A 27,853-nucleotide genomic window follows, 5' to 3' on the forward strand; every position below is an offset into this window, starting at 1 on the left:
ACATGTGTATAGTGTGATCCCATGTGTGCAAAATCATCTCTACATCTGATTATCCATGTAGATATACAGAGAAAGATCCAGAAAGCTGTTCACCAAAAGATTGGCAATGGGTTTTTTTGGATGGAATTATTTGAGGGATTTTAGCTTTCTTCTGTGCATATTTCTATAATGCCTAAATTTTCTGAGAGCATAGATGTTTTTTACAAAGTAGAAAAGGAAAGAAAAATAGGAGAAAATACTCCCACCCTCTCCAACCCCCACCCTCTCCAATCCCCATCTCTGCCTTTGCCCCATTGTACATTCAGGACACAACTCAGGAGATTCCAGGGCGGAGGGTGTGCAGCCTCATATGGGGAACCCTGGCCTTGGGTCTGACCCTGAGCTGTGGGAGCTGGGCCAGGGGTCCTGCTGGGCTGGGGCAGGGAGGCAAGCTTCCTCCTTGAGTAGAGGTCAAGCTTTTACCGAGGACCCTTCACCCCTCATTAAGCCAAGTGAGGGTCTTGCTGTGGTAGATCACCCAAAGCCTTCCCTGACAGAAGCATCAATGCAAGCCACCCTTGCCACACGTGGAGGCACATCTTGGGGGCCTGGCCTGGAGGGCAGGGGTCTCGGTGCCAGTTTCAACAGCAGCCCAGAACAGAACGAAGGTACATGCAAGAGCAAAAGTCAGGGGTAAGCTGTGCAGTTCCACGGGTGCTGAGGACCCTGAAAGAAATGCGAGTGGTTCAGGGACAGGGGAGAAGGATTTCAGGGATTCTGCTGTCTTGGGGCTCTACAGAGCTCATACCCAGGTGGGAGTAGGAATCCTGGCCTTCCATCACAGTCCCCTTGAAAATACTGGCTACACTGTCCTCTGAGCCCGCTACTCCTCTGTGCAAGAACCATCCACGGCTCCCAACCGCCTGTACCATCCATCCAGATTCCAACTCTACATTCAAAGTCCTCCTCAGTCCCAACCTGGCTCTAATTGGCTTTGCCAGCCACATCACCGGCCTTTCATCCCTTTTCTCTCTGTCTCTCTGTCTCTGTCCCTCCCTTCCTTCCTCCCTAATTCCTCTGTCCCCTGGCTCTAGCTACATCAGACTGTTGCATGTTCCAGGTTTTCATGCTTCTGCTTTTTCCTCTGCCTCCTCCCCCGTTTCCTTCCCTATCTAGTAAACTCCTACTAATCTTTCAAAATCCAGCTGAAATGCCACTGTGTCTGTGAAGACTTCTCCACTTATTCCCACCAAGGAGGCTGTCCCTGTAACCCTTCAGCACAGCCAGTATAGCCCTTGCCACCCAACTCGATTAGCATTTGCAGGTCTGCCCCTGTTTCAGAGGGAGCTTTTTGAGGCTGACTCTGAGTCTCCATTCTTGTTCACCCAAGTGTTCCGAGTTCCCAGCCTGTACTTGGCACAGGGCAGGAACTCAGTGAATATTTACTGAATGACTAGAGGAGCTGGCCATACCTTTCTGCTCAGGAGCACTGCTGATGGTGAAGGGGTGCCACTCGTAGCGAGCAATGGTGGGGATGTTCAGGTACAAGTAGTCTCCAGGCCTATAGTGGAAAAGAGGGGGCCACTTGATGACGACATGAGTGACCTGGGAGAGAAGGAGATCAGCATCAGCCCTGCAGGTCCAAAGCTGCCAGAGTCCAGGGCAAGAGGGCAGAGGCTGGGCCATTGTCCTCCTCCATAAACCAGGCAGGCCCAAGATGTGACACCCTTCTGTGCATTTCAGTGGGGGCTCACTCCTGCAGCCAACCTACCTGGAGGTGGGCGACAATCAGAGAAGGGAGCTCATGGTTTTACCCCACTTCTCTGGGTGTAAACACTGCTTTTTAGTGGATCCCTTTTCTCTGAAGCCTCTCTGGCTGCTCCAGCCCCTATCTTAGAACTTCTGCAGCACTTAGAGCCAGTACTTGGCCCGCATTCCAACCACTGATGGGCATTTCTCCTTGGATCATGGCATCCTCTTGGACAGTAGCTTCAGTTTATTGAGCACTTACTATGTGCCAGAACTGTGTGGAGCACTGTAAGTGTCATCTCTAGTCCTCACGGCAACTCTGGATATTATTTTCTCTCCACTTGATGGATGAGAAGCAGAGGTTCAGTGAGGTTAAATAACTTGTCCAAGGCCACCACGTAGGAAACTGTGGGATTTGAATTCTACCGAGGCTACCTGAGGCCAGAGCCTAGACACAAACCATAGCCTCATTATTCAGCTTCCCATGTCCTCAAACTCAAGTTGTTCAGAGCTAAGCCCACCCCAAACTGCCTTCCTTTTCTCCATAGATGGCACCACTCAGACACCTGGAAGATGTCTTACGTTCCTTTCTCTCTCTCACCCAAAATGTAGCTAGATACCTCTCGGGTCTTTCTGTGATATGCACCCCACTCCACCCCACAGCCACTGCCACAGCCTCACGGCCCTCATGAGCTCTCTTCTCCAGATTTGCAAGTGCCTCCCAACTGGTCTTCTCCAAGGCATCTTTTACAGAGCAACTAAAGAAATCCAGTTAGAATATGAACAGACCACATTTGTACCAGCGTAATACCACCATCCCCTTCTCCCACCATGCTCGGGGGTTCCCTATGGCCTGCAGTGTGGGGGTCCCAGCATGGGAGACTGTTAACAATCAGACTCTGCCCACCTCTCCAGCTTCTCCCCGACAACTTGGCTCCAGCTATGCCAAATTGCCTGTGGTCCATCAAGGACAGTATACCCTTTCACAGCTCTGTGCCTTTACATTACCCCTTCCTGTCTTGTCTAGCCAACAAACTCCTATTCATCCCTCAGAACCCTGAAATGGCATATCCTCCCTCACTCTGAAGCCTTCTCTGACTTCCTGAAGAAGAGGGGTTTGATATCTCCAGACACTCTGCTTCTCTCACCAACACAGCCCTGCTCCGTAATGAAAGGGCTGATCCCCTAGAGAGCAGGACAGTGCCTGAGTCTTCTCTGTGTCTCTGTCACCTGTGCAGGCCTTGTAGGCATTTAATACAGTATACGCTTACTAAGCTGAATTGAGAATGTTCTACCTAGACCTGGCCTTTAGTGGTATCCTGCCTGCCCTGCCACTCCTCTCCTACAGTGTCACTCCTGCAGGGCTGGACTGGGTCTTGTGTTTCCTTGTCTCCTCCACAGCACTGGGGCTGCAGCTACACTATTCTCTATTTCCTTGGTGGTCTAACAGGGTACCCGATTGCTCCACCTGACTACCTGCCCCTGGGAGTGAGATGGGAAAAGGCCCCCTTCACACCTTGGAAGGGAGGAGATTGACTTCCATGATGTGCAGGGCCACCATATGGGACACTGTCAGCCCGATGGCCTTCTCCAGGAAGAACAATATGCCAGGGACCAGAAGCCACTTCCAGAAGTTGGGCCCATGTAAGACGAGCAAGAGCCACATGGGAAGGTAGGACAGGTGGGTCCAATAGTATACCTGTGGGGGTAGGAGGTAGTAATCTGCCAGAGCTCAAGGCCTGAAAAGTGGAACAGAGCCAGGGCTCAGGGCCATCTTCAAAGCCAGGACAGTGCCCACAGCCTTGACCCTCTCCTGGGGAGGGGGTTGGGTTTGGGGTTGGGAAGCTTCATTGCTCCTTTGTTGTGAGGGCTGGACCAAGGGAGTCTGTAAGGAAAGATTCTGAAACCAGAGGCAAACATCTAAAACATCTGCCTGGGGATGTTCTGGGCAGAATGGAGTGACCCCAAAAGGATTGGGAGCAGCAATATCCCCATCCCCCTGACCCATTCTCAGGAGGAAGAAAGGAAAGACAACAGTGGTTCCTGGAAGTGGAGAAGAAAGAGCAGAAGACAGTTTTAATACCTGCTGTGCTACTAGCTATGGGACCTTGGGCAAGTTCATTACTTTTCTGAGTGTCAGATTACTCATGGTCAAATGAGGGTGCTGATTCCTACTTCAAAGGCTTATTGCTGGCCCAGCATAGGTGCTCTGTGTATGTCTATTTCCAGTGTGGCCTGGTCAGTCCAGAAGACAGTCAAAGTCTCCAAACCAAATCGTCTGTGACCTCCTGAATCTTGAGGAGGCTGGGGAGAGGGAAGCAAAGATGGAACTAACATTTTCAGAGCACCTATGTGCCAGGTATTCAGTTAAAGACTTCACATATATTCTCTCATGTAATTCCTAAAATAACACAAAGGTAAAGGATTACACCTCTGTTTTACAGGTGAGGAAAATGAAGTTCAGAAAGGCTGAGTAACGAGTAAGTAGTGGGGAGAAGATATGAACCCTGGGAGCCTGTGTTCCTTCTCTTGCTGTGCTGTTTTGAGACCAAATTATTCAATTAGGGCAAAGAGATAAGCCAGGAAAAAGGCAGAATCTCCCATAGCAAAACATCTTCACTGGGCAGACATAAACCACAGCCCAGTGGCAGAACCCAAATCACATGCAATAACATGCAGAGCAGTCTGAGAACTTCCTGAGCCCTGAAGTAAATCTGATGAAATGCAGCAAGAACTAGGGAGGGAGCCTGGCTTGGGGATAGGCAAAGGGGCCAGGGCTGGGGCACCTCGAAGTGGCTGCTCCTGTGGACGCATGAGCTGGAGCAGGCAAACATGAGGAGGAACAGCAGCAGCAGAGCGACACCAGTCGGGGAGGCTGAGCCGTATACCCAGCCAATGTCAGGCCTTGTGCTGAGCAGCAGCTCCCAGAACCGGAAGGGGCTGGCCTTGGACTGAGCCTGGAGTGCTGGAGATAAGCACAAGACCAGCTCTTCCCACTCCATCTTCCCTTTGGGGTCCCCACCCCTCCCCATCCGACAGCGGCACAGCCAGGGACTTTCATCCAGAGTGCTGGCTTATCCAGGGCACCCCTTCTCTGCCCACTGGGCAGACAGGACACACAGGGACTGTGCCCCATATTCTAGGCAGGGGGCTGGATAACTAAGAGGTGTAGGAGAGGCCAAGGGTGCCCACTAGCTATCCCCTACTCACCAAACTTCACAACGTGGGCCACAGTGTGCAAGAGGGACAGCCTGACCACCACGTAGCCCATGAGCTGATGGAACTGGATGTTCTGGTCCAGTGGAAGGACCTGAGCCAGCCATGTGGCCCGAAGCCACGTGAGGCAGCGCCTGAGCATCAGCACCTGGCTGGGCAGAGTGGCAGAGAGCCCCACTTCACTCTTTCTGTCCTGTCCTTTCCCCCTCTGTGTCTCCCTGCATCCTCTGAGCTGGCTGTGCTTTCTGAACAGGCCCCCTCACCACACCCTCCTGCCCCCAAGACTCTGCTGCTCCTCTAGGTCCACAGCTGGGGTCTCCAAAGGAGGATCTTCAGAATTGGGATGGGAAGAAAATGTCACAGAATGTCTGCCTGTATTACCTTTTAGCTAAACACATGAGAAACACATAAACTTTTGCAAATATTCAATACCTGCATTGACATGGTGCCCTTGTTTACTCTGCATGTCAGATGGGCACATGCCATACGGAGCTCTCAAGGTGTCCTGGGAGAAGACCAGGCTTTCCAGAATGCAGAGTGGTTGACAGGGGCTACCTCACTTGCTCCTTTACTTTCAGTTTATTCACATGTGCCCAGATATGTGGACTTGCAGATTACAGTAACCGGTTTTAACTAAACTAAGCCAACTACCCCTCACAGGACAAGTAGCTTAAAAAGATTCCCTGCAGAGAAACCGCAGATTAAAAGTAGTGTCAATAATGCAAAAGCAAGTGATCAAGAAAACGTCATGTGCTCTGAATGATAAATGCTGGCGAGGTTGTGGAGAAAAAGGAACTCTCATACATTGTTGGTGGGACTGCAAAGTGGTGCAGCCTCTATGGAAAATGGTATGGAGGTTCCTCAAACAACTGCAGATAGATCTACCATATGACCCAGCTATCCCACTGCTGGGAATATACCCAGAGGAATGGAAATCATCAAGTCGAAGGTATACCTGTTCCCCAATGTTCATTGCAGCACTTTTTACAATAGCCAAGAGTTGGAACCAGCCCAAATGTCCATCATCGGATGAGTGGATACAGAAAATGTGGTACATCTACACAATGGAATACTACTCAGCTATAAAAACGAATGAAATACTGCCATTTGCAACAACATGGATGGACCTTGAGAGAATTATATTAAGTGAAACAAGTCAGGCACAGAAAGAGAAATACCACATGTTCTCACTTATTGGTGGGAGCTAAAAATTAATATATAAATTCACACACACACAAAAAAGAAAACGTCATGTGACTCCCCCTCCTGGTATGAACTCTGTCTGCCATGCATGAGATTAAAAATAAAACCCACTCCAACAAGAAGCTGATATCATCAAAAAGTGTACTTGTGGAAGAGATCTTCATCTCTGATCATTAATAATGAATCTCACCTTATAGTTATATTGAGCCATAAATTTAGTATCTAATAACAGGGCATATATATAATGGCAAGTAAATAAACATGTAAGGTTTTGTTGTTTTCTGTTTGTCTTGTTTTAATTGTAGGAGTGCGTGATCAAAAACGCTTGGAGACCTCACTCCATGGCCCAGAGTATCATATTCTGACTTCTCGGTCTGGTGTTCAAGGCCTCTTGAAGTGTGTTCTCTCTTTGATCGGAGCCCTGCACAGGGGTCCGCCATAGGGTTGTTGTGAAGACCTAATGGGAAGTGCTCAGCAGCGCCTGGTACATAGCAAGTGCACAAAAAGGCCAGTTATGTTATCATTTACTAGCTCTGTGAGTGTGCACAAGTCCCGGCCCCTCTCTGGCTTAGGCTCCACCTCTGAGTGTAGGCCCAGCTGATTTCTAAGGTGCCGCCCTGCCCTGGCATTCCAGTGTCCACTACGGGTCGCTTTGCCTATGAGGAACCCGCATCGGTCCCCCTGCCTGTCTCCCTGCAACGTGCCGGCCGAGCCCTACCGCGATGAAGCTGCAGTCGAAGTTGAGGCACTGGCCACAGCCCTTGGCCACTATGACGCTGGTGCCAAGGGCCCGGTGCGCGCTGGCCGCCAGCGTGAAGAGCAGCACGTGGAGGCCGGCGTAGACCGCCAGGCAGAGCAGCGGGCTGCGGTGGTTGTGCCAGTGGGCGAGCGTCAGCGGGCGCGGACGGCGCGGCCGAGAACGGGCGGCAGGGGGCGTCAGCCAGCGGGCAGCGCTGGGACAGAGGGACGGGAGGGAACTGCGAAGGACTCGGCAGGGACACACACACACACACACACACACACACACACACACACACACACACACACACACACCCCCCCCCCCCCACACACACACACACACACACACACACACACACACACACACACCCCCCCCCCCCCCCACACACACACACACACACCTTTCCGCCTTGTGGCAAGCCGGCCGGCTTCCTTGTACACTAGGAAACAGAGAGGTCAAGTGACTTCGTCACAGTCATACAGCTAGGTGAACTGAGATGGTCTGTCTGATGCCACAACCACGGCTATTTTTATTATTTCTCTTTACTTGCCAATTTTTTTTAAGGCAATCAAAAAGGATAGAAGAACCTGAGACGTGTTTTGGTAAATAACCCACCAGAAAGTTAATATACAAAATGAGTGAACTACAAAACCAGCGCTATTCCGAGCTTGGAGTCAAACTTGGTTCTGTCGTTACACTCTATTTTCTGCGCAGCACTTACTCATTTTGTACTTCTTTAGTTTATGTATTGGTATAAATTACACGTCTTTCCCTCTGGAATGTAGTTCCATCAGGGCAGGCACGTCATTCACTGCCATGGCACTGCCATTATTCAGAACAGTGCCTGATACAAAGGAGCTGCTCAACCAAAATTTGTTGAATAAATGACTACCTTTGCTAATTATTTGTGTGATTCCGGGCAAGTTACTTCAGGCAAAGTTAACTTTAATTTCCTTTTGTAAAAACGGGCACTGCTATAAAATACACTGGTTTATGTAAAACAGCCCCAGCACAGTACACGCTTAATACTGTGAGTCGATTCTGGAGAGACATTGCAGCATTACAATGGGGGCATTATGATAGCTGCCCTGCAGGACAGGCCTTTGTCCCCTAGAGAAAGGGAGCAAGGCTGGGCTAAGCTGGGAACCGGCTGGGACGGGGTGGGGATGGGCGGGGCCGTGGCAGGGCGGGGCTGGGGATCCCAGGTGCGCTGGCGCCACCCTTCGTACCTGGCATCTAACCCCGACACAGGCGGTGTCCATACCCGAGACCGGCTGTACCTGATGGTGAGGTTCTCCATGACTCCGGGGAAGCTCTCCAGCTCGTCCCGGAGCTCGTCGATGGTGATGGCACCGTTGCCGTCCTTGTCGGCCGACTCGAAGAGCGCCAGCGTCAGCTGGTCCAGCTTCTCGTCCGGCAGCGAGATGGCGCTCTCGCGCAGGCACGACTGCAGCACGGTGCGCAGCTCGTCCGCGTCGATGGAGCCACTGCCTGTCCCAAGTGCGTATGAAGCCGACTGGAGGCCTGCCCCAGCACCCGCTCTCTACCTGTAGACTGTCCCTGCCCTGCACACACATTGCACCGAGTGGTGGGCTTTTCCTGTTCACCCACCTCCAGCTTTCCGCCAACCAATTCCCCGTAGAGGTGTGGATCAGACAACCAAAGGACCAAAGTTACAGCTTGGAAACCTTCCACGGCTCCCTACTACCTAGCTCAACGCAGATGAACACCGGAGAATCTAAGGCCTCAGCGGGTGCCTTTCTACAGAATCGACAGCTTCCTTCTGTAAGTACCACTCAACTTCCAAGTCCATCTGCCTGGAAAATACACCTTCTTGCTTAATCTATAAGGAGCTGTGTACCCAGAGCCTCAATTATCTAAAGGCAAACTGTTTGGGGGGTAGTGGTGAGGGGGAGTGCCCTGTTGTTCCCCCAAGTTATAGCAGACCCTCTGTTTACCGTGTTCTGAGAGAAGCGCTCCAGCCCTGCTAAGCGGCCTTATGTGAACACGAGTGGTTATAGTGTGACGGGCAAAGAAAGCCAAAACTACCAACGGAGGTGAGGTTTAGGGCGTTTTCCCCCCTGTATAAGTTTTCATTTTTCGTTAACAGCAGGGCCCGCGACTCACCACTTCTTGCCTGCTTTGTGTATAGGCATACCCAGGGTGGCAGCCTGCTTCTGCCCCTCCCTTACTGTGTGGTGGTGGCTCTAAGGCCTTGACAGTAGGAAACCTCACTCACTTCGCTCGTCTATAAACTGGGGATCATCATTCCTCCCTTTCAGAATTGATTCAAGGATAATAGAAAATTGCAAAGCACCTAGTGGTCATCATTTGGGCCACAGTCTGTAATTGCATTGCAATGCAGAGTCTAGCATGCCACTCCAGCCACACTGCCTGTCCTTCTGCTTTCCTAGTCAGGAGCAACAGGTTTCTGACCGCATCCAGAGCACCAATCCCTCTCCTGCCCCCTCTTGTCCATCCACCTTTATTCTCTCCTTGGCCAGTTTCAAATCCAGAGTCCTCCTTTACAATTATTCTTGTGCACACATTCTCTTCTTGTCCTCTGTCCATCTATTTTACCGACCCTAAAAATACCCCATCCCTGGGTGAAGCCAGCTACCTGTTTTCTCCCTGCTTACACCAGGGCAGCCAAGCTAACATTGCTGAAGAAAAGTGTTTGAAAGAGCAATATGTTTTTGATCCCCAGCTTCAGCAAGGCCTTCAACTTGCCTGGCAATTGTCTCATGCTCGTCTGGTAAGATCACTATTCCGCTCTCTGCAAGGACCACTTTACACCTGTGTCCACCCAATCCCTGCCTGGCTTTTGGAGAACACCAAAGCCATTGGAAGGGAATGCCCCGTAGTTCTCGCCACAAAACAACAAACCTCCTTTCACCTGCCCTGCCCTGTCTTCCTCCCCACCTGTGTCCACCTGGAAGAGGTTTGTGTTTCTCCTTCCTTGTGTCATGGCCAATCTCTCCATATGAGGTCATCAGTAAAACCCCAGGTGTGAACAAAGCTTGGCAGTCAGAAAGCAGTCAGTGATGAGGGTAACACGGAGACTGGAGTGGGGTCTGAGGAAGATGCTCAGGAAGCAGGCATGGTTTACTATCCATGGGGTGGGGGGAGATGGGAGGTCAACTCGGGGAGTGGGTTCCAGGAATGAGATCTGGATAGACTGAGTCAGGTGGGGATAGGAGCTAGAGAAACCCCACAGTTCAGAAACAGGTCTGCAGCTAGGCTGAGCTTTTCAGAATGCAATTTCAGTCCTGTGACTCCCCTACTCAGTACTCTTCAATGGCTCCCCACTGCTCATTAAATTGAAACTCCAAACCATGGCCTCGAGTCGGGTCCTGCACAGTCTGGCCTCATCCAACATCCCAGTCTCTTTGGGGGCCACTTCAGCCTCCTTTCCTCTGTTGATTAGGTCTTCAGAGACACCCCCCCCCCCCCCCCGCAAGCTGCATGCAGCTTTTAGAGCAAGGTTTGTGAAGCTTGCTTTCATTATACACTGTGAAGCAGGGAATGCTATTGTTAAAGTCCTCTCCTGGTCCCTATTATGTTTTCTCCCACCATTCAGAACCTCTTGAAATATTGCCTTTTTGCTCTGCTTTGCACTTTCCAGGAATAAAAATGGGAAAATGGCATCCAAGTTAATAAAAGGTAAACAGTCCTTCCTCTCAATCTCTTCTAGAGCACCTCCTCTCCTCCAGCTCCTTCCTTCTGCCTTCACATTGGCAAATGGATGTACTGCTTCTTACAGAGAAATCGAATCTAGCAGACTGGGGTCTGCCCTCCTCTGCAGAAAAGGCCAGCACCCCAAATAGTCTGGCTCTGCCCTGAGGAAACTCTAGATGTGTGAGCTTGGAAAGGCTCATGTCACAGAGAAGGGAGCTTATGATTTATAGGGACACCGGTAACTGAGGAAGGGGCTGTGGTGGGTTCCCAGAGCCAGGGGAGATTGGTCAGTGTTGTTTCAAGACAGGGTGGGATGAGTCAAGGCTGTGCCCCCAAAAGGAAACTGGCTGTTCCTGGGGGCTTCTTAGCTATCTGTGTTTATTTCTCTTTTGTTGCCCTTGGTGTTCAAAAGTCATTTAAAAAATCTCCCGTCTCAGTATGTAACATAAGCCTTTCTAGGAATTTATACCGAGGAAATAATCAAGTAAGTCACCAAAGATGTATAGATCAGGATATTCAGTGTTGTTTATAATGCCAAAAGGGGGGCATGGGTGGGGGGGAAACAATGGAATTCTTCATTTTGGTAATGGGGTTTGGGTGAACAGTAATAATAACAGCTGACACCTGTAAAGAGTGTATTCTATGCTAGGCACTATTCTGAGTTTATGTAAGTTAACTAATTTAATCATCACCTCAACCCCATGAGTACGTACTATTATTAATATCATTATTTCCATTTTATAGATGAAGAAATTGAGGTACAGAGAAGTTAAGTAACTTGCCTGAGGTCCAATAATTAATAAGTGATGGAACTGAGATTTGAACCTAGATAGCTTGGCCTGAAAGTCTGAGATCTTAACTACGAGGCTATGCTGTGTGATACATACAGTGGAATATGATGTAGCCACTAAAAAATGCTGCAATAACTACAATGAGTTGCCATTTCACACCTGTTAGGATGGCTATTATCAAAAAACAGAAAATAGCAAGTGTTAACAAGGATGTGGAGAACCTGGAACACTTGTACGTTGCTGGTGGCAATATATAATGGTGTGGCCACGGTGTAAAACAGTGTGGTGGCTCCTCAAAAAATCAAAAATAGTATTACCATGCAATCCAGAAATTCCATTTCTGGATACATACCCAAAAGAACTGAAAGCAGGGAGTCAAACAGATATTCATACACCAATGCTATAGGAGCATTTTTCACAATAGCCACAAGGTAGGAACAGCCCGAATGTCCACTTATGGATGAATAGGTAAACAAAATATGGCATATACATACAATAAAATATTACTCGGCCTTAAAAAGGAAGGAAATTCTGACACATGCTACAACATGGATGAAACTCGAGGACATTATACTAAGTGAAATAAATCAGACACAAAAGAACAAATATTGTCTTATCCCACTTACATGAGATACAGATTCCTTGAGACAAAGTAAATGGTGCTTGCCAGAGAATTGGGGGAGAAGGAAAGAGGAGCTAGTGTTCAATAGGTACTGAGTTTGAATTTGGAAAGATGAAAAAGTTCTGGAGATGGATGGTGCTGATGGTTGCATAACAATGCGAATGGACTTAATGCCACTGAACTGTACACTCAAAAATGGTTAAAATGGTAAATTTTATGTTTATCTTACTACAATACAAAATGATGCTATAAAGCAATATAATTCTTATATGTTGATATTATTCACTGAAAAAAGGCAGTATGTATCGTATAATCCCATTTTGTTTTTTAAAAAAAGGTGTGTGGAGGGAGGGAGGTTTTGGTGATGGGGAGCAATAATCAGCCACAATGTATATCGACAAAAGAAAATTAAAAAAAAAAAAAAAAAGGTGTGTGGGGTGATTGTACGTAAGTATGTGAGAAAGCATTACAGTAAAATATTGGCGGTGACTTTTGCTTTCTTTTTTATACCATTCTGTATTGTCTAAAATGTTAACAGTGAGCTTATATGGTTATTATTATAAGGGAAAAGCAGCAAAGTGATTTCTTTTTTCAAACATAGAAAAAAACAAAAGAAGTTTCTGGCTTCTGGTAAGTTGAATCAAGGGCATTTGTCTCTTGGGCCAGAGTCCCCCTCTCTGCACCGCCCCCAGAAAGGAGGCAGGGATCAGACAGAGAGATGGGGGGATTGGGGAAGAGACACGAGGGAGCTTAGTGTCAGCCGCACCTGGAGAACACATCCCGTGCTGGGCTTGGGGGTTCTGGGTGGCACTTCACTGAGACAGCCCGCTTCTCACATAGAACTCCTGCCCCCTCTCCCCACTCCAGCCCACACCCAGGAAGAGCCCATACCATCGACGTCGTACACCTGGAAGAGGAATTTGAGTTTGTCCATGGGGTTGCCTCCCGCAGCTCCTGGAGGGTGATGGTGCCGCTTCCATCAGAGTCAAACAGGGTGAAGAATCGCTCCGCGAAGAAGGACTGTGGGCGGGAAGGGCAGGAAGCAGGCACGAGTGTGGCCGCAGGGCCTGGGCTTTGAATACATTCACTGTCTTCGTGTGCGTGTGCATGGTGCCTGAACGCCCAGTGTGATCCTCTCCAGCGGAAGACCTGTTCAGATCCCTGCAGCGAAGATAACTTGATTTGGGGTTCAGGGCCCCTTCTAGACCCTGGGCTCTCTGCCCCCTACATGTCATTGCTTCATCAGCCTTGCAGTTCAGACCTCTGGTGGCCCCTTACCCAACATGGGAAAAGGATCAGACAGAGGGTCCCCCTGCAGGCTCCTCCCAGAACCTGTCTCATCCCCCTTGGGGTCCCAGTAAATCTGGGAAGGACTTATCAAGTAGATTCCACTTTACCTGTGTCTTTTCCTTTTCTTGTTCTTGAAGGCCGCTACAGCCTACACTTAAGGCTTGTTCTAAAGTGCTGATTCACTCACTCATTCATTCAACCATTATGTACTGTGCAGCCCTGCTCACCAGACCTGATGTTAGACATTGCAAGCACAGAAATTAAGAAGACAGGATTGGTTGGGTCTGTGTCCCAGAGGTGCTGTGTCCTGGGATGCTCCCTTCGAGGTGGGGGAGGAGCCTGTAAGGCTTTAGTGTCTGACAGTGAAACTTGAGGAGTTCACAAGTATGCAGTGTGGGCCGAAGTCCGCCATGGACAAACCACCCTGCCTTGTAGCTTTCTTCTTCTTCCCCTGCATCTTTTGGGCAAGGCCTTTATCACCCTCTACCACCTCAAGTGGCTTTTATCTCAAGATGTTTTATAGCCTCCTGTTTTGATGGGAATGCATCATTAGGCAGAATGGACTTTTTTCCCTTCTCCATATTTGCTGTGTAAGGAGGTGTGGCATTAGAGTTCTGAGCAGTAGCCCTCCCTGGTCCCCCAGCAGGTGAGGGTCCTTCTGATCCACATAGGGTGTTCAAATGCTCATTGGTTTGCTCCTGTCAAGGACACAGACCACCACCCCATGCCAGCCCAGAGGGCAGTGGGGAGAGGCTGGCATTTCAGTCTCACTCTTTCCATCTCTGTGGACATCTGCTTCCATCTCTACTGTTGTGAGCATGAAGACTGTGATGGAGGTGGGCGGAGGGGCTATGAAGCTGGGAATTCTGTGGTCCTGCAAGCAGGGCTTTAATGGATACAAACCACTGAAAAACTTATTTCACGGAAGGAGACTCAAGTCAGAGCATCAACTCTGTCATGAGGCTAGTGGAAATTGTAAGGTCAATAATATTCCCTTAGATTTGACTAGCTACTGATTTCCAACTTCATGTGCTATTTTGAAGACCCCAGGAGCCCATGGTTACTAATAGGGATGGAAGAACACCAGAAATATCCTGCCTGCCATGCCTAGAGGTGGGGGTCTCAAGCCCAGAGGAACCGCAGGGAACTTCCTTTCCCTCCTTGTCAAGTCTGTGTCCTGAGAACCAGGTCGCTCTTCCTCTATAAAATGTAAATGCAGGGCCCCCACTTTGGGCCGACACTTGCCTCTTTCACATTCAGAGCTGTTTTGAATTCTTGCAGGTTGATCTCCTGGTCTTCTCCCGCAATGGTTTCAAACTGATGCGTCAGCCACTGAAGACACTTGGCATACTCGTCTGCACCCATGGTGCAGGGAAACAAAGGAGACAGGTTTAGGGGTTGCACAGCCGAGGGCTCATGAAGCCTTCTGATGGTCCCAGGGCCTCTGCCCCCCCCTCTCCCGTGGGGTTGAATCAGCTCTGGGGTGGGATTAGAGCCTCCTGCAGCTGCTCCTTCTCCTGCTAAGTCTCAGTCTCTTCCTCCCTTCTGGTGTTGGTTGGCCTGAGCTTGCATCTCTTTAGGTTCTGAAATGACAGGGCCCCAGTGGGATGGACCCACACTGTGGGGATCAGGTCAGAGAGTGGCCCACTCTGGGGGTGCTACTAACACAATGATGACAATGACTTTCCCACCTCACATTTATACAACTCTTTACTGCTTTCCAAATACTTCCCACCACCACTACTTTATCTGGCCTGTATGACAGTCTGGTGGGCTATGACAGTTGACAGGGAAGAAATAGGCTCAGAGCAGTTAAGTAACTTAGGTAATTGTACTCAGCAGGTTAGAGACAGAAACAGAGCTAAAGTCCAAGTCCAGTGTTTCATTCCTAAATTATGCTACAGAGCCTCCAGCCTCTGCTTAAACACTTCTAGTAGAAGACAGGCCAAGCCATGACTCAGACCTCAGACCTTGGCTCTCCAGATCCAGGGCGTAGTCTACAATGTCACAAGGGTATCAGCCATCTAAAACCCTCCCAGGTGGGCTATGTATACTGTGATCCAAACATAGGTTAGTGATAAAATTAGGAAATCCCTTTCTGTGGCATCAGGGCCCAGCAAACCAAAACTGAGGCAGTGAGTGAGGATTTATAGACTCTTGTTGCTAGAAATCCTCCGAAAGGATGGCTTTGTCTATATCCCATGAGTTTAATATAACCCTAAATGACTTAGCTGTAGTCAGTCCTCATCACTTGTGGATTCTGTGTTTGCGAATTCGCCTGCTCGCTGAAATTCATTTGTAACCCACAATTAATACTCACAGCACTTTCATGGCCAGTTGTGGACATGCCCAGAGTGGTGAAAACTTTGAGTCACCGGATGGGCTTGCTCCCCACTCGGGTCGCACAAGGACACACTCTGTCTTCTTGTGTTACCCCTCATTCGGTAAATAAGTGTCCTTTTCATGATCTTTTCAGTGCCACATCTTTTTGCATTTTTGTGCTTTTTGTCAGTGATTTCACTGTTTAAAGTGGCCCCCAAGCATAATGCCGAAGTGCTGCCTGGTGTTCGTAAGTGGAAAAAGCCTGTAATGTATGTGCCTACGTAGAAGATACTTGTGTTAGATTAGCTTCCTTCAGGCATGAGTCGTAGTTCTGTTGGCCATGAGCTCAATGTTAATGAATCAAAAATACATATTTTTAAAGTCATCTTTAAACAGAAACACACATAAAACAATTTTACATATTGATACTTTCAAAAAATATTGTGCCCAGAGGCTTATAGGAACCTAACCTTGTATTTCCTTCTAGGAGCAATAGCACAGAATTCACTAATTCAGTGTTTGCAGTGACTTTGTAGAGAACATAACTGTCATGAATAATGAGAACCAACTTTATTTATAAATAAGGACTAAAAATAAATGAGCTAACTTTCACTTAAAGAACAAGATAAATAATGAAATACATATACAAGTATAAGGAAGGATTATTAAATATAAAGTCTGAAATTAAGGTGCTAAAAAGTTTTTTAAAGTCAAGATAATAAATTAATTTTGATTATAGCAATGGTTTTACAGATGTATACATATTTTAAAACTCATTAAATTGATGCAGTTTATTATATATCAATTATGCCTCAATATAGTGAAAATCAAGTTTAAAAAGATAAAATAGAAAAGCATATTTAAGGAAAAAAGAAAAAAAAAAAAACCCCACAGTATACAACATCAGTATTGAGAAAAGCATTAGAGCTCCAGAAAAGGAAGAGGCTACAGAAATACAAGAGTATTGAGTGCAAATGTTTGGTGGACTTGGTGAAATAAATTAATTTATAATCATATAAGAAATTAGAAAGGCAGTTAAATGTCAACCATTTAAAATAATGTCAGGGCCAGCTTGTTCTTTCAGTTGAGTTCTATCTAATTTTCAAAGAGTGATAAATCCAATGCCACTATCTTAGATTATAGAAAGAGATAGTAATATTCCCAATTTATTTTACAAAGCCAGCATTAGGCAAACAATAAAAAGAGCAAAAAAGAAAAATTCTATATAAGTTTAACTTACAGAGATAACAAAACTCTAAGTAAAATATAACCAAGTCAAATCTAGTTTATTTTAAAAAGTAATAATTCACTTTAATCAGGAAGGATGTATTCCAGTAATGTAAGTATTGCTCAGTATTAAGACATTTATCAACATAATTCATGATATTAACAAATTAAAGGAGAAAAATAATTTTATTATGTCCCTAAATGCTGAAAAAGCATCTGGTAAAATTCAATAATCATCATTCTTAACAAAAATAAGAAAAATGGAAGGAAACTACCTAAACATGACAAACATGTTTACAAACTATTAATTCTCTCTCTTGTTCTATTTGTAATGCTTAGTTAGTTTCCTTAGTTTATTGCATTAACTCCAATCTCCAAATATTGGATAATAGCTATGGCTAGTTTCTGGATCCAAGATAAATAGATCAAAATCAATCATCTATATCTATGTCCATCTATGTTTATAGGGATATAAAAACTGATATTGATATCTCTCTGTATCTATAACCACCTTTCTTTACATCTCTAGCTACCTGTTTATCTATCTATCTATCTCACCAGCCAAAGCAGTTAGAAATGGAAAATTTAAAAAACCCCATTTATAATTGTTATAAAAAGTTGAATTATTGGGCCGACCCTGTGGCGCACTTGGGAGAGTGCAGCGCTGGGAGCGCAGCAGTGCTCCCGCCCGTGGGTTCGGATCCTATATAAGGATGGCCGGTGCGCTGCTCACTGGCTGAGCGCAGTGCGGCCGGTCACAAAAAGACAAATAAAAAGTTGAATTATTAAGTATATGCTTTTGGCAAAATGACTGTCTAAAATAATTATACAGCTACTGTATACGACCTTATTTACATTTCCTTATCTAAACAGAAAGACCTAAATATAAAAACAAATAAAACTATAAAATTTAGCAGAAATTATAGGAAATTATTTGTATAATCTTTGAGTAGGGGCACAAGATGGAAATCCCAAAGACATTAAAAAAAAAAAGAAATTGGTAGATAGGTAAAAATTAATTTCTGCCTGATATAAGACACCATAAGAACATTCATTTGAAAGATGACAGGCTGTAGGGAAATATTTGCAATACACATTAGAGAATAACAATAAAAGGGCAGTAACAATAGACAATGGTTTTTTGGGTACTGATAAGTTACAGGCTCTGTGTTAGTGTTCTTTTAGCATAGAAAGCCATATAGTTTGATTAAAAACTAAACCACAAACAGCAGCAACAACAAAAAAACAAAAGCCAGAAATAGACAAGTAAAAAAAAAGAAAAAGAAAAGAAAAAATATATATATATATGTATGTATGTGTATGAAAGAGCAGTTCACAGGAGAGAAATCATATTAGCTGATAAACATTCGAGAAGATGTTCACCTCACTTCTTACACTCAGGGAAATGCGACCTATAACAATTACACTTTTTTTGGTGGGGGGAGGCATCAAAATGACAAAAATCCAAAAGACTGGTACCATTCATTACATATAGTCCTGGCAAGGGTGTGAATTGTACAACCTTTTAGGCAATTCTGTTTTGGGGAATGTATTCTACAAAATAAAAGCATTATTATATAATGTCCATGTCCATCGTTCAACCCTGTTGACAACATTGCCGTTTGAAACAGCAACACTTTGGAAATCTGAACGTCCATTGGGAGGAGAGTGGTTGAGAACACCCACCCCCATAACATCAAAAAGAGCTAGTTCCACATGCACTCATTAGAAAGATGTTTGTATATTTCGGAGTGAATAAGACACTTTTGGGGCTCAGAAAAAGAGACCCTACAGTGAAGGCCTCAGAAGCAAACTTTCTTTCTGATCTTCTCCTGCCCTCCTGTCTCTGGCCCCCCACTGTCCCCCTGAGACAAACCATGGAAATTAGAATCCCTCTTCCCCACAGCAGGTCATAGAAACCAGAGCAGTTTTTCTCTAAAATTAGCCATAAACCTAAAAATATTACTCTAACCTTCCCCCACCTTTCTGTGTAACAGTTGACCATAAAAAAATTAACAGCCTCATTCCAGAGGACTCCTACCCGATTCCTGAGAGAAAGGAATGCTGCACAGAGAGGCCATGTAGAATCTGGGCAGACCTTGCTGGGTTTCCCCACTCAGTCTATTAGCATTAGCTCATACCCTTTTTTGTCCAATCATATTTCTACATGGCTGTCCCTGCTTCATCACACCTAAAACCAGACAGGTTCCCCTGTAGCTTTGGGTTTCAATCTGAAGGCTCCTGTGTCACGTAAAACTATGATCAAATAAGTTTGTTATGGCTCTTCTCTTGTTAATCTGCCTATTGCCAGTTTATTTCAGCAGATTCAAAAATTGAAATTTCCCACAGAATGTTTGAACTATCTTACAGCAAGTTGCAGAGCAATGTTCATGGTATAAACACATCTTTGTTTAAAAAAAAAAAAAAAAGATTAAAAAGATTGCCCCAAGTCACTTATGATATGTGTACATAGGTTTTAATAAATATAGTGTGGAAGAGAATTTACCATGCTGGTAGCCTTAAAGAGATGGGATTAGAAGGATGTTGGGAAAATAGAAGAAAATGGTCAGGGCCCCTCAGATGTTCAGAATCTCAGGCAGCATCTGATGTAAATGTGCACATGCACCCAGGTGTTCCTTGTTACTGTCTAATGTGATTGCACGTGTGCTCTCAGGTGTTCTGAGTTAGGGACTTAGGTATGAAGGACTAACCACTCTGATGATCGAAGCTTCTGGAGACGCTCCAGGAAGCCATTAGGTCGGCTGCTCCTGGCTCTGAATAAAGCCTATTATTTCTTCACCCACTGCTCCTAGGACCTTTTCCTATTACCCAGCTTGTAGACCTGCGTGTGAAGGGTTTGTGACCCAGTCTGGAACGGGCTCGGTGGGTGTCTGAGCTAGTCCTAACTCTACAAAAGGAGAAACAGGGTTTCAGTTCGATGCTGCTTTATGCCTCAGTATGGTTGATCTGATTACTGCTGTGAGCATGTACTACTCTTGTGATAATATATTTTAAAACTATTTTGAATTTGCTTTATGTTTAGTTTGCTCTACTTTTTCTATTTTCTTAAGGTAGAAGTTTACATTACTTACTTGAAGTTTTTCTTATTTTTAATATAGGTATTTACAAGTATAAATTTTCCTCTAAGCAGTGCATGAGCCCTGCATCCTATAAATTTGGGTATGTTGCGCTTTGATCTTTATGTCAAAGTACTGCCTAATTTCCTGGTGATTTTTCTTTTTACCCATTGTTTTTCGTTTTTTGTTTTGGCAGCTGGCAGGTACATTTTTTAACCCATTGTCTATTTAGGAGAGTGCTGATTAATTTCCACACATTTGTGAGTTTTCCAAATTTCCTTCTGTTAATTGTGGTCAGAGAACATATTTTTTAAGATTTTAATCTTTTTCTAAAAAAAGAAAAGGAAAACTTTAAACAAAAAAATGTTCACGGAAGGATTTTCATTGTCTTTCAATTCTGCTTTTCCATGAAACTTTTGAAGTGCCTTTGTATTTGTATTGTGTTTTACTGATTTTTTATGCAGTTTATTTTGCTAAACTTAGATATTTAATTTCTGTTCTTGATTTCTTTTATTAAGTGGACTTGTTGATTTGCTTAGAAATTAATTTGCCTTTGAAAAGTTTATTCCCCTTCCTCTGAAATTAATTTTGTATTTGCATGCTTTTGGAAGTCTTTAGAGAGCTTTACTAATAATTGTAGAGATTATAAAATGAAATATGTAAATTTTAGTAAGTTTTATATCACCAGTTTTTGTGAAAATTTGAAACCCTGCTTTCTACAGAGGGTAGAAAGCAGGGTTATTTGTTATTCATCTGTAATGCAGTTTATGTATTTGTTATTTGAACAAATAAATGTGCATATCCTTGTTATGTTAAAAGAAAAAGAGTAGGACAAAAAATAACATACTAGAGAAAAATCATAGAAAAAGTAAGTAAAACTATTTTGAGATCATTAAGGATTCACATACAGTTGCAAGAAATAATACAAGAGATTCAATGTACCCTTTATCCAGCTCCCCCAATAGTAACATCTTGCAAAATTGTAGTACAAGATCACAGCCAGGATATCAACATTGATAAAGTCAAGATACAGAACTTTTTGTTGCTACAAGGATCTCTCATGTTGCTGATTCCCAGCTACACACACTTCCCTCCTGGCCCACTTCCGTGCAGGGGGTGGCCAGCGGTCTACTAGGCCTCCTCTGACCACCCCAGCCTCTAATCCTGTGCCACCCGGTGAGCTCTGTTCCTGGGATGCAGCTCCCTACGGGGCCTTCTTTGTAGGGTGATACCAAGAGTATCACTGGCCTCTTTCCCCTGGCAAATTAATACCTTAGTAAAACAAATGTTTTACACAACACAACCTCCAGTGGACCCCAGAACACCCTGTGAGGCAAGTCAGCTCAAGGGGTATAGCCCATTGACCAGATGAGAAACTGCCCTCTGAGGTGCAGTCCTGCCATGGGGCTTCAGTAACACGAAGGTGTCTTGTGGGGTGCTGCTAGGGGTGGTCGTTACTAGGTGGAGGAGGTGCACGTGTACTCTTAGCCTCTCCCTAGGGTGTGTCCCAGCATAAGTGTAAGTTCTCTGTTAGAGCAGAGCTCCCCAGCTCACACCAGCACTTCAAACTGCCTCTGGGCCCGTCCAGAAGGCATCCAGGGTCCCCAGGCCTGGCCCTTCATCCTCCATGCCCGTTCTGTGTGTCTGACCCTGGGAATCCTAGGTCTTCACTCCCTTCTCAGCCTTCTCTGCCCCCACCTGCTGCTTGTTCCTCCTTCTCCAACACTCAAAGTGGGCTTGGGGCTTTCCTGGAATGCCTGAGCAACGGCTCCGGGGCGGTCCGTGGACCACCCACGATGAATCGCCTGAGTCATTGAAAGTGTAGGTTCCTGGGTGGCCCCAGACCAGAGGCTCTGAGATGTGGGGCCTGAAAGTGTGGATTTTAACAAGAACAGAGTTACCGGTTTTACCTGAGTAAAAAGAAACCCTCAGACAGTGCTTCTATGGTTTTTTTAGTACCCCTTGTTTTCTGGGTGACCCTGTGCAATTTACCTCACTTCTCTGTTTCTCTGACCTCTTCACAGGTTATGTTTTATGCTCTATATGTGTGATATGTGTGTGTATATGTGTATGTATTCTTCAGTTTCCTCATCTGTGAAAAGAGTTGGCAAAGGGTCACCTTGCAGAGTTGTGGCAACACAGAGAACATCTGTCCCACACATAGTAATTAGTTGCTCAGTACACCTTTCTCCTCTTTTTCATGCCTATTAACTCACTTCACCTTCCAAGTCAGCAAGTCTGGTATGGGTTCCCATTTCTCAGAAGGAACACAGAGAGGAGATACCCTTCCAGAAACCTTGCAGTGATGGGGCAGGGCCAAGCCTGAGTCCCGACTTTGAACTTCTTGGGTGCTCTGTAGGGACCAGCCTGCTAGGTCCTTGCTCCCTCATCACCTGTAAACATCTGCTCCTGGTGAATGTATGGAGCTGCAGGCATCTCTGAGGTTGCTCCAGGGAGCCCCTGCCAGCGGCCAGTCCAAAGCCCCCAGGCCTACCTCATTCGGGAGGAGGGCAGAAAGGTGAGGAATTGAGAGAGCCTGCAGCTGGAAGTGGCAGGGGCTGTGGCAATGCCCATGGCCGGCCCCCACCGATACAGGCCACTGGAGCAGGGACCTCAGGCCTTCTAGGGTGCCAGGCACTTTACTCCTAGTCTACTGGCCCCTGGCACATTGGCCCCTTTGATCTTTGGAGCAGTCTGGTGAGGGAGGTGTCCTTATTATTACCACCCCTACTGTGCCATCACAGAAACAGACCATATCTTGTGAGAGTGGAAGGAAACTTCTAATCAGACCTTCTCATCCCCATGGGCCTCAACATCAACCAGAGCACTTCTTTTAAGATTTAGCTGCCCTGAGCTTCCCAGGTGACTCCATACCAACCCCAGAGAACTGCTGCCCCAGGCTCAGCCCCACCCAATAACAGCTCAGCTTGAGCCTTCACTGACAGGGATTTCACTGCTATTGGCAGCGACCAAGCCTGGAGTGCCTGCCTCTGATGGCCTGGAGCTGAAGTCAGCTTCCCAGCACTGCCACCCAAGAGCCTCGCACCTCCCCCTGACCTCGAGCCACCTCTCCACAGTTTCAAGGCTGCCCTCCACAGGCCATAGGGCACTCTTCTGTGGAGCAGTGGCTCCCGACTGCCACAAGTGCCTGTCAGAAGCAGAAGGTGCTTGTGGAAATGCACATTCTGCCTTGCCAACTTTGGGGAGGGGCCCAGGAACCTGCACAGTTAACAAGCACCCTGGACACTTGTGACCCATGTGCAGGTGGTCCAGGCCAACACCTGAAGACATGCCACCCTGAGAGTTAACCAGCCCCCACTTACTTCACCTCTCAGGACCCCTTGGGAAGGCATTTCACAAAGCAGAGAGAGGACTCTGAAAAATAGGCTACTTGAAAGTGCTAACCGAGGGAGGTTGGGGACAGGGTATCTGGTGTTCACTTTCCACTTCTCAGAAATGAGTTCAATGTGGTGGACCTATAGAATGAGACAGGTAACTCTGGGAAGGGGTGAGAAGTGACTGGACAGCTAGAGGGATGCAGGCGACGAGGGCATGGGGAGGAAAAGAAGGTAGCACTGAAGATGACAGAAAAGGAGCTGGAATCTTCAGATTTCAGAGCTCAAGGGGAACAATGTGCTCCCCAGAGGCCAGAATTTGCCCCAGAGGACCAGGATTTTAGGTCTAGCTGAAAGACCACCCCATAAGCATCCCTTCACAAAGGGCTGCTATAAGAAACAAATGAGATGCTGTTTGGGAAAGTGCAACTGGAAAGCACTGTACAAATGCTGGTTTTCACTACTAGACTGACTTGGCCAATTCCTTATTTTACAGATGAGAAAACCAGCCCAGAAAGGACTGGCGACTTATCCAAGATGGCACAGCTTGCTAGGAACAAGGCAAGTGCAGAGCTCAGGTCTCCTAACTTCTGCCCATGGTAGATACAGTCATCCTCTGTAGATCCCCCAAAGGCAAAGATTCCCACCTTTCCCTTGTCCCTGCTATCGAAAGCCAGACAAATGAGCCACTTACCCTATGTACCCGTCAGGGTCTGGCTGAGATGGCTCTCCAGGCGTGCTCATCCCTTCTCCTGTCTTCTAGACCACAGGTCCCAGAAAGGCTGCTGTCCCTACAGCAGCCTGTGTCATGAAGCCACCTCTCCCAACTCCTCCTTTTCCTGTCTTTTCTGAAGACTTGCCCACACCCACAGCCCCTCAGTGATCCACATACTGACTGGTAGCTGGCTTGGTCCAGGGAAATTCCAACAAGAAGGGCTGGAGCAGGGGCGGGGCAAGAGTTTTGCTGGGAAAGAGGTTAGCTGTCTTCTATCTGGCCCCTTATCTCCCACTTTCCCTCCTTAAAAGAGATGGCTGTGCGGCTGGGGAGTCTGGAAGAGCACCACAAAAAAATCACCAACAGCTCCAGGTAGACCCTGCTCAGTGTCTGATGAGCCACGGAAGACTTTATTAATAACAATGATAACAATTCTCAGCAAAAATGTTTGAGCACTTACTCTGAACCCTGCACTGCGCTAAGACTTTTACATGTATTGCTCAGTTTAATACATAACACGGCCCTGCTTGGTGAGGGTTATCATCATCACTTTATGGATGAGGCAAGTGAACCTTAGAGAGGTGATATCACATGTCCAGGTGGCTTGGCACAAATTCAGCCTATGCTGAGCTGACTCTGGAGATTGTGCATTTAACTACCATGGAGCTAACTGCGGTCCCAACATATTGTGTAAAAATATACTGGAGCAGTCGCATGCAAAGGTTCAGCTGTTTTAGTCTGTTTCTGTTGCATATAACAAAATATCTGAAACTGAGTGATTTATAAAGAAAACAAAATTTATTGCTTGTGGCTCCTGAGGCTGGAAAGCCCAGAGTCCAAGGAACACATCTGGTGGTGACAACAGTGACCCAGGGATCTCACACTGCAAGATGGTGGAAGCAGAGACAGACTCTCTTCTCCTTTCTTTTAAAGCCCTCAGAACCACACCCCTGACCACCATTTTTAATCCACTCACTACTGCACGGTCCTACAATCTAATCACCTCTTCAAGGCTCCACCTTTCAATTACCATAATAGGATTTCCCACCCTCTTAACAGTCACAGCGGATACCAAGTTCCTAATACATAAAACTTTGGGGACACAATTCAAGTTTCATTGAGTTTGAGAGGTACACAATTCAATCCACTACACCAGCCCAGAGGGGGCCTGAAAGCTATTTTTTAAAAAAACTTATGGGAAATTGTATAATACTTACATAAGGCCACCCTGCAACTAAAATTCAAAGTGATTTTTACTTTTTGTCCTGCCTGGCAAGAGATCAGCTCCAGTTAATAACTCTGGTTGTTTTGTACAGATTAGGGCCTCCTAGTGATGATTTTAAATGTCTCTGGTTAATTTCCAAAATCAGGGAAATAATTAATTATTTCATTTTGTTTTAAAGCAGAGTGGTAGAAGAAATCCCCCCAGTATGTGGCCCATGTTGGGTGTATGTTAAAGGGCTCCTCAGATAGTGGCCTTGTCAGGACTGCTGAACCAGCAAGGGCACGACAGAAGCCCCTTTGCTGTCATCCACATGTCCCTCTGCCCACAGGCTCAGTTAGTTCTCATTTGGGCCAGTCCCGAAGGAAGATAAATTCTGCAGAACAAGAATGATCTTTTGGTGACCTCTGGAAATGCTCCCATTCTGACTTGGCCATATATCAAATCTATTGGGTTTAAAACAGAATCTCAGAAGGGCATGAAGAGCATCTGTTTTTCTTTCCAGGGGTACTGTTCCGGGGTTTGTGCTGTGATGATAGCATTTTAGAAATTCAGTTTCATAATCTTGGTTTAGGCTTGACTTGTTTTCTTAGAATCAGAGTTGGAAAGATTTTCAAGGTCATCTAGTTCAACCAATCCTTTTTAGCTTCAGTTCCTCTTCCACCTTTCCTGACTTGCTCACCTCCATCTATGACGTGCTCAGTTGCTTGGGAAGCAGCAATCTGGGGGCTACTGTGATTGTTCAAATAGTCTTTCTCCTACTAGTGTGAAGAGAGAAATAGAAAAGCATTCCATTAAATGACTTCAGAAACAATATATAGGAAATGGAAAATTCTTTTGAGGAAATAAGCCAAGTAGTAAATATGGCCAGTTAAGGGAAAGAAACAAGAATGAGAAGTGAGACAGAGCTGTCTGTATCCCTCAGTCATTGCAGTTATCTGTGTGTGTATGTCTCTCTGTCCCATTGGACTGAAAGATTCTAAAGGCAAGGTCTATGCCTCATTAATTTTGAGTCCCAGGAAATTGGTATAGTGCCCAGAACAGTGCCCAGCATTTTGCGGGTACCCCATGTACATTTGTGGAATGGACAAACCCACCTCAATTCAACAAATATTTATGAAATACTATGTGCTAGGCATACACAGAGATAAGTAAAACAATCCAGCATGATAAATGCAGATACAGAAGTGTATCAAGAGAAAGAACTGAGAAGGGAGCATTGGGAAGACTTCCTGATGGAAGAGAGTGAGCATATATATGAGTTTGAGAGGTGGAAAAGGAAAAGGACATTCTGGACAGCTGGAAGATCATGTACAAGGCCGTGGAGGCATGAGAATGCTTTCTGCTCAGTGAACTATAAGCAGTTCAGGTGTAACTAAACAATGACACAGGGAAGGACAAGTTTGAAAGCAGAGCTGGAGCAGGAGCAGAAGTCAGATCATGAAGGGTCTAGTATGAAGAAAGCTAAAGAGCTAGGACTCCGCTGAGAGCGGGCAATCCAGTAAAAAATGTTAAGCAATGGGTGGTATGATCAGATGCTTGCCAATCTTCTGAAAAAATCTAATTTATATCCTAGTGTCAAAACATAATGCAAGTTTTTAAAACATTTAGAAATGTATTTCTAAAGATTTCTTCCTTCTAACAAACCTTTTGGAAGAACAGACTTTTTTCCTCAATAACAATTTTGTATGATTATATAACTTGTAAGCATTAATTATAGAAAATAAGAAAAATGAAAGCACAAAAACAGGGTACAAATCACTGAAGTCCACCCACCCAGATAAAATCACTGTTAGAATTGAATGTTTCTTCCTACTCACTTGCAGAAGGTAGCCCAGCATGGGATTCAGAGGGGAGTTGTGTTTGATGAACTCATTCTCATGAGCTGGTTTGCCTTGTGGGAAGGGGGCCACTCTGGAGAAAGCTGGAGTGAAGGGCTGGGGGAGGGGGGTGCCTGGGGAGTGGAGGAGGAGGGCATGGATCTGTTTTCCAGCTCTGCCCTCCAACTCTGGTCTGAGCTCTCTGAAGAGAGAAGGGGATGCTCTCCCCAATTTTGGAGAGAATTCAGGGGGCTCTGGTACTATTTGAACACTCAGGGGTCTTGAATTTTAGAGGCCCAGGAGATTGCCCCTGACTGGGAGATGCTTTCCAAAACAACACCAACTATGGGGAAATGGAAGAAGAAATGTCCTCAAATGGCTGCCAGGTGGTAGACAGCTCCAAGAACCCCAGAGTGACCACATGTGAGCAGGCTGGCTTGTGAGCACATGTTAGATACTTAGCTGCCCACCCTGAGAAACAGCTGGGGAAAACTGGGAGTGGACTGAGGGAGGTCAAGATCCTGCAGTCAGCAAAAGGTGGGCATAAATGCTAATGTCACTTCCTTCACACCAACAAGCTGAGTCAGAAAAGGAGGAAGCAGCACCTTGGGACTTCTGGTTAAGATGTATTAAGTTCATTCTTTGAGGACCCTCATCTATACCACACACAAAGTAGTAATGACAGCTAAAATATTTTTTAAAGTTTAAAAGACTAACAGCTCTCAAAAATAAGATGGGCATCTCTGTTGACAAGAGATAAAGCAGAAACACGCAACAGCAAGTAAACCTGAAGCTATGGCCTTACTCAGCTCTGGGTTCAGAAGTGAGTGGAGGCTGCCAGGAGCTCTGCTGCTGGCAAGGGATGGGA

General features: G+C 46.0%; 1 protein-coding gene across 1 annotated transcript in view; it reads right to left on the reverse strand.

Moving 5' to 3' along the window:
- Positions 1–23,972, reverse strand: part of NOX5 (NADPH oxidase 5) — a 39,658-nt gene extending 15,686 nt beyond the window's left edge. Inside the window, 11 exon segments of the mRNA XM_063091513.1 lie at positions 1,452–1,584; positions 3,245–3,427; positions 4,515–4,693; positions 4,939–5,092; positions 6,866–7,100; positions 8,167–8,377; positions 12,869–12,916; positions 12,919–12,997; positions 14,513–14,637; positions 17,332–17,339; positions 23,932–23,972. Coding sequence (XP_062947583.1) covers positions 1,452–1,584; positions 3,245–3,427; positions 4,515–4,693; positions 4,939–5,092; positions 6,866–7,100; positions 8,167–8,377; positions 12,869–12,916; positions 12,919–12,997; positions 14,513–14,637; positions 17,332–17,339; positions 23,932–23,972 — 1,396 coding nt within the window.
- Positions 23,973–27,853: the final 3,881 nt, after the last annotated feature.

This window comes from Cynocephalus volans, chromosome 3, assembly GCF_027409185.1.
Source record: "Cynocephalus volans isolate mCynVol1 chromosome 3, mCynVol1.pri, whole genome shotgun sequence".
Lineage (NCBI taxonomy): Eukaryota > Metazoa > Chordata > Mammalia > Dermoptera > Cynocephalidae > Cynocephalus > Cynocephalus volans.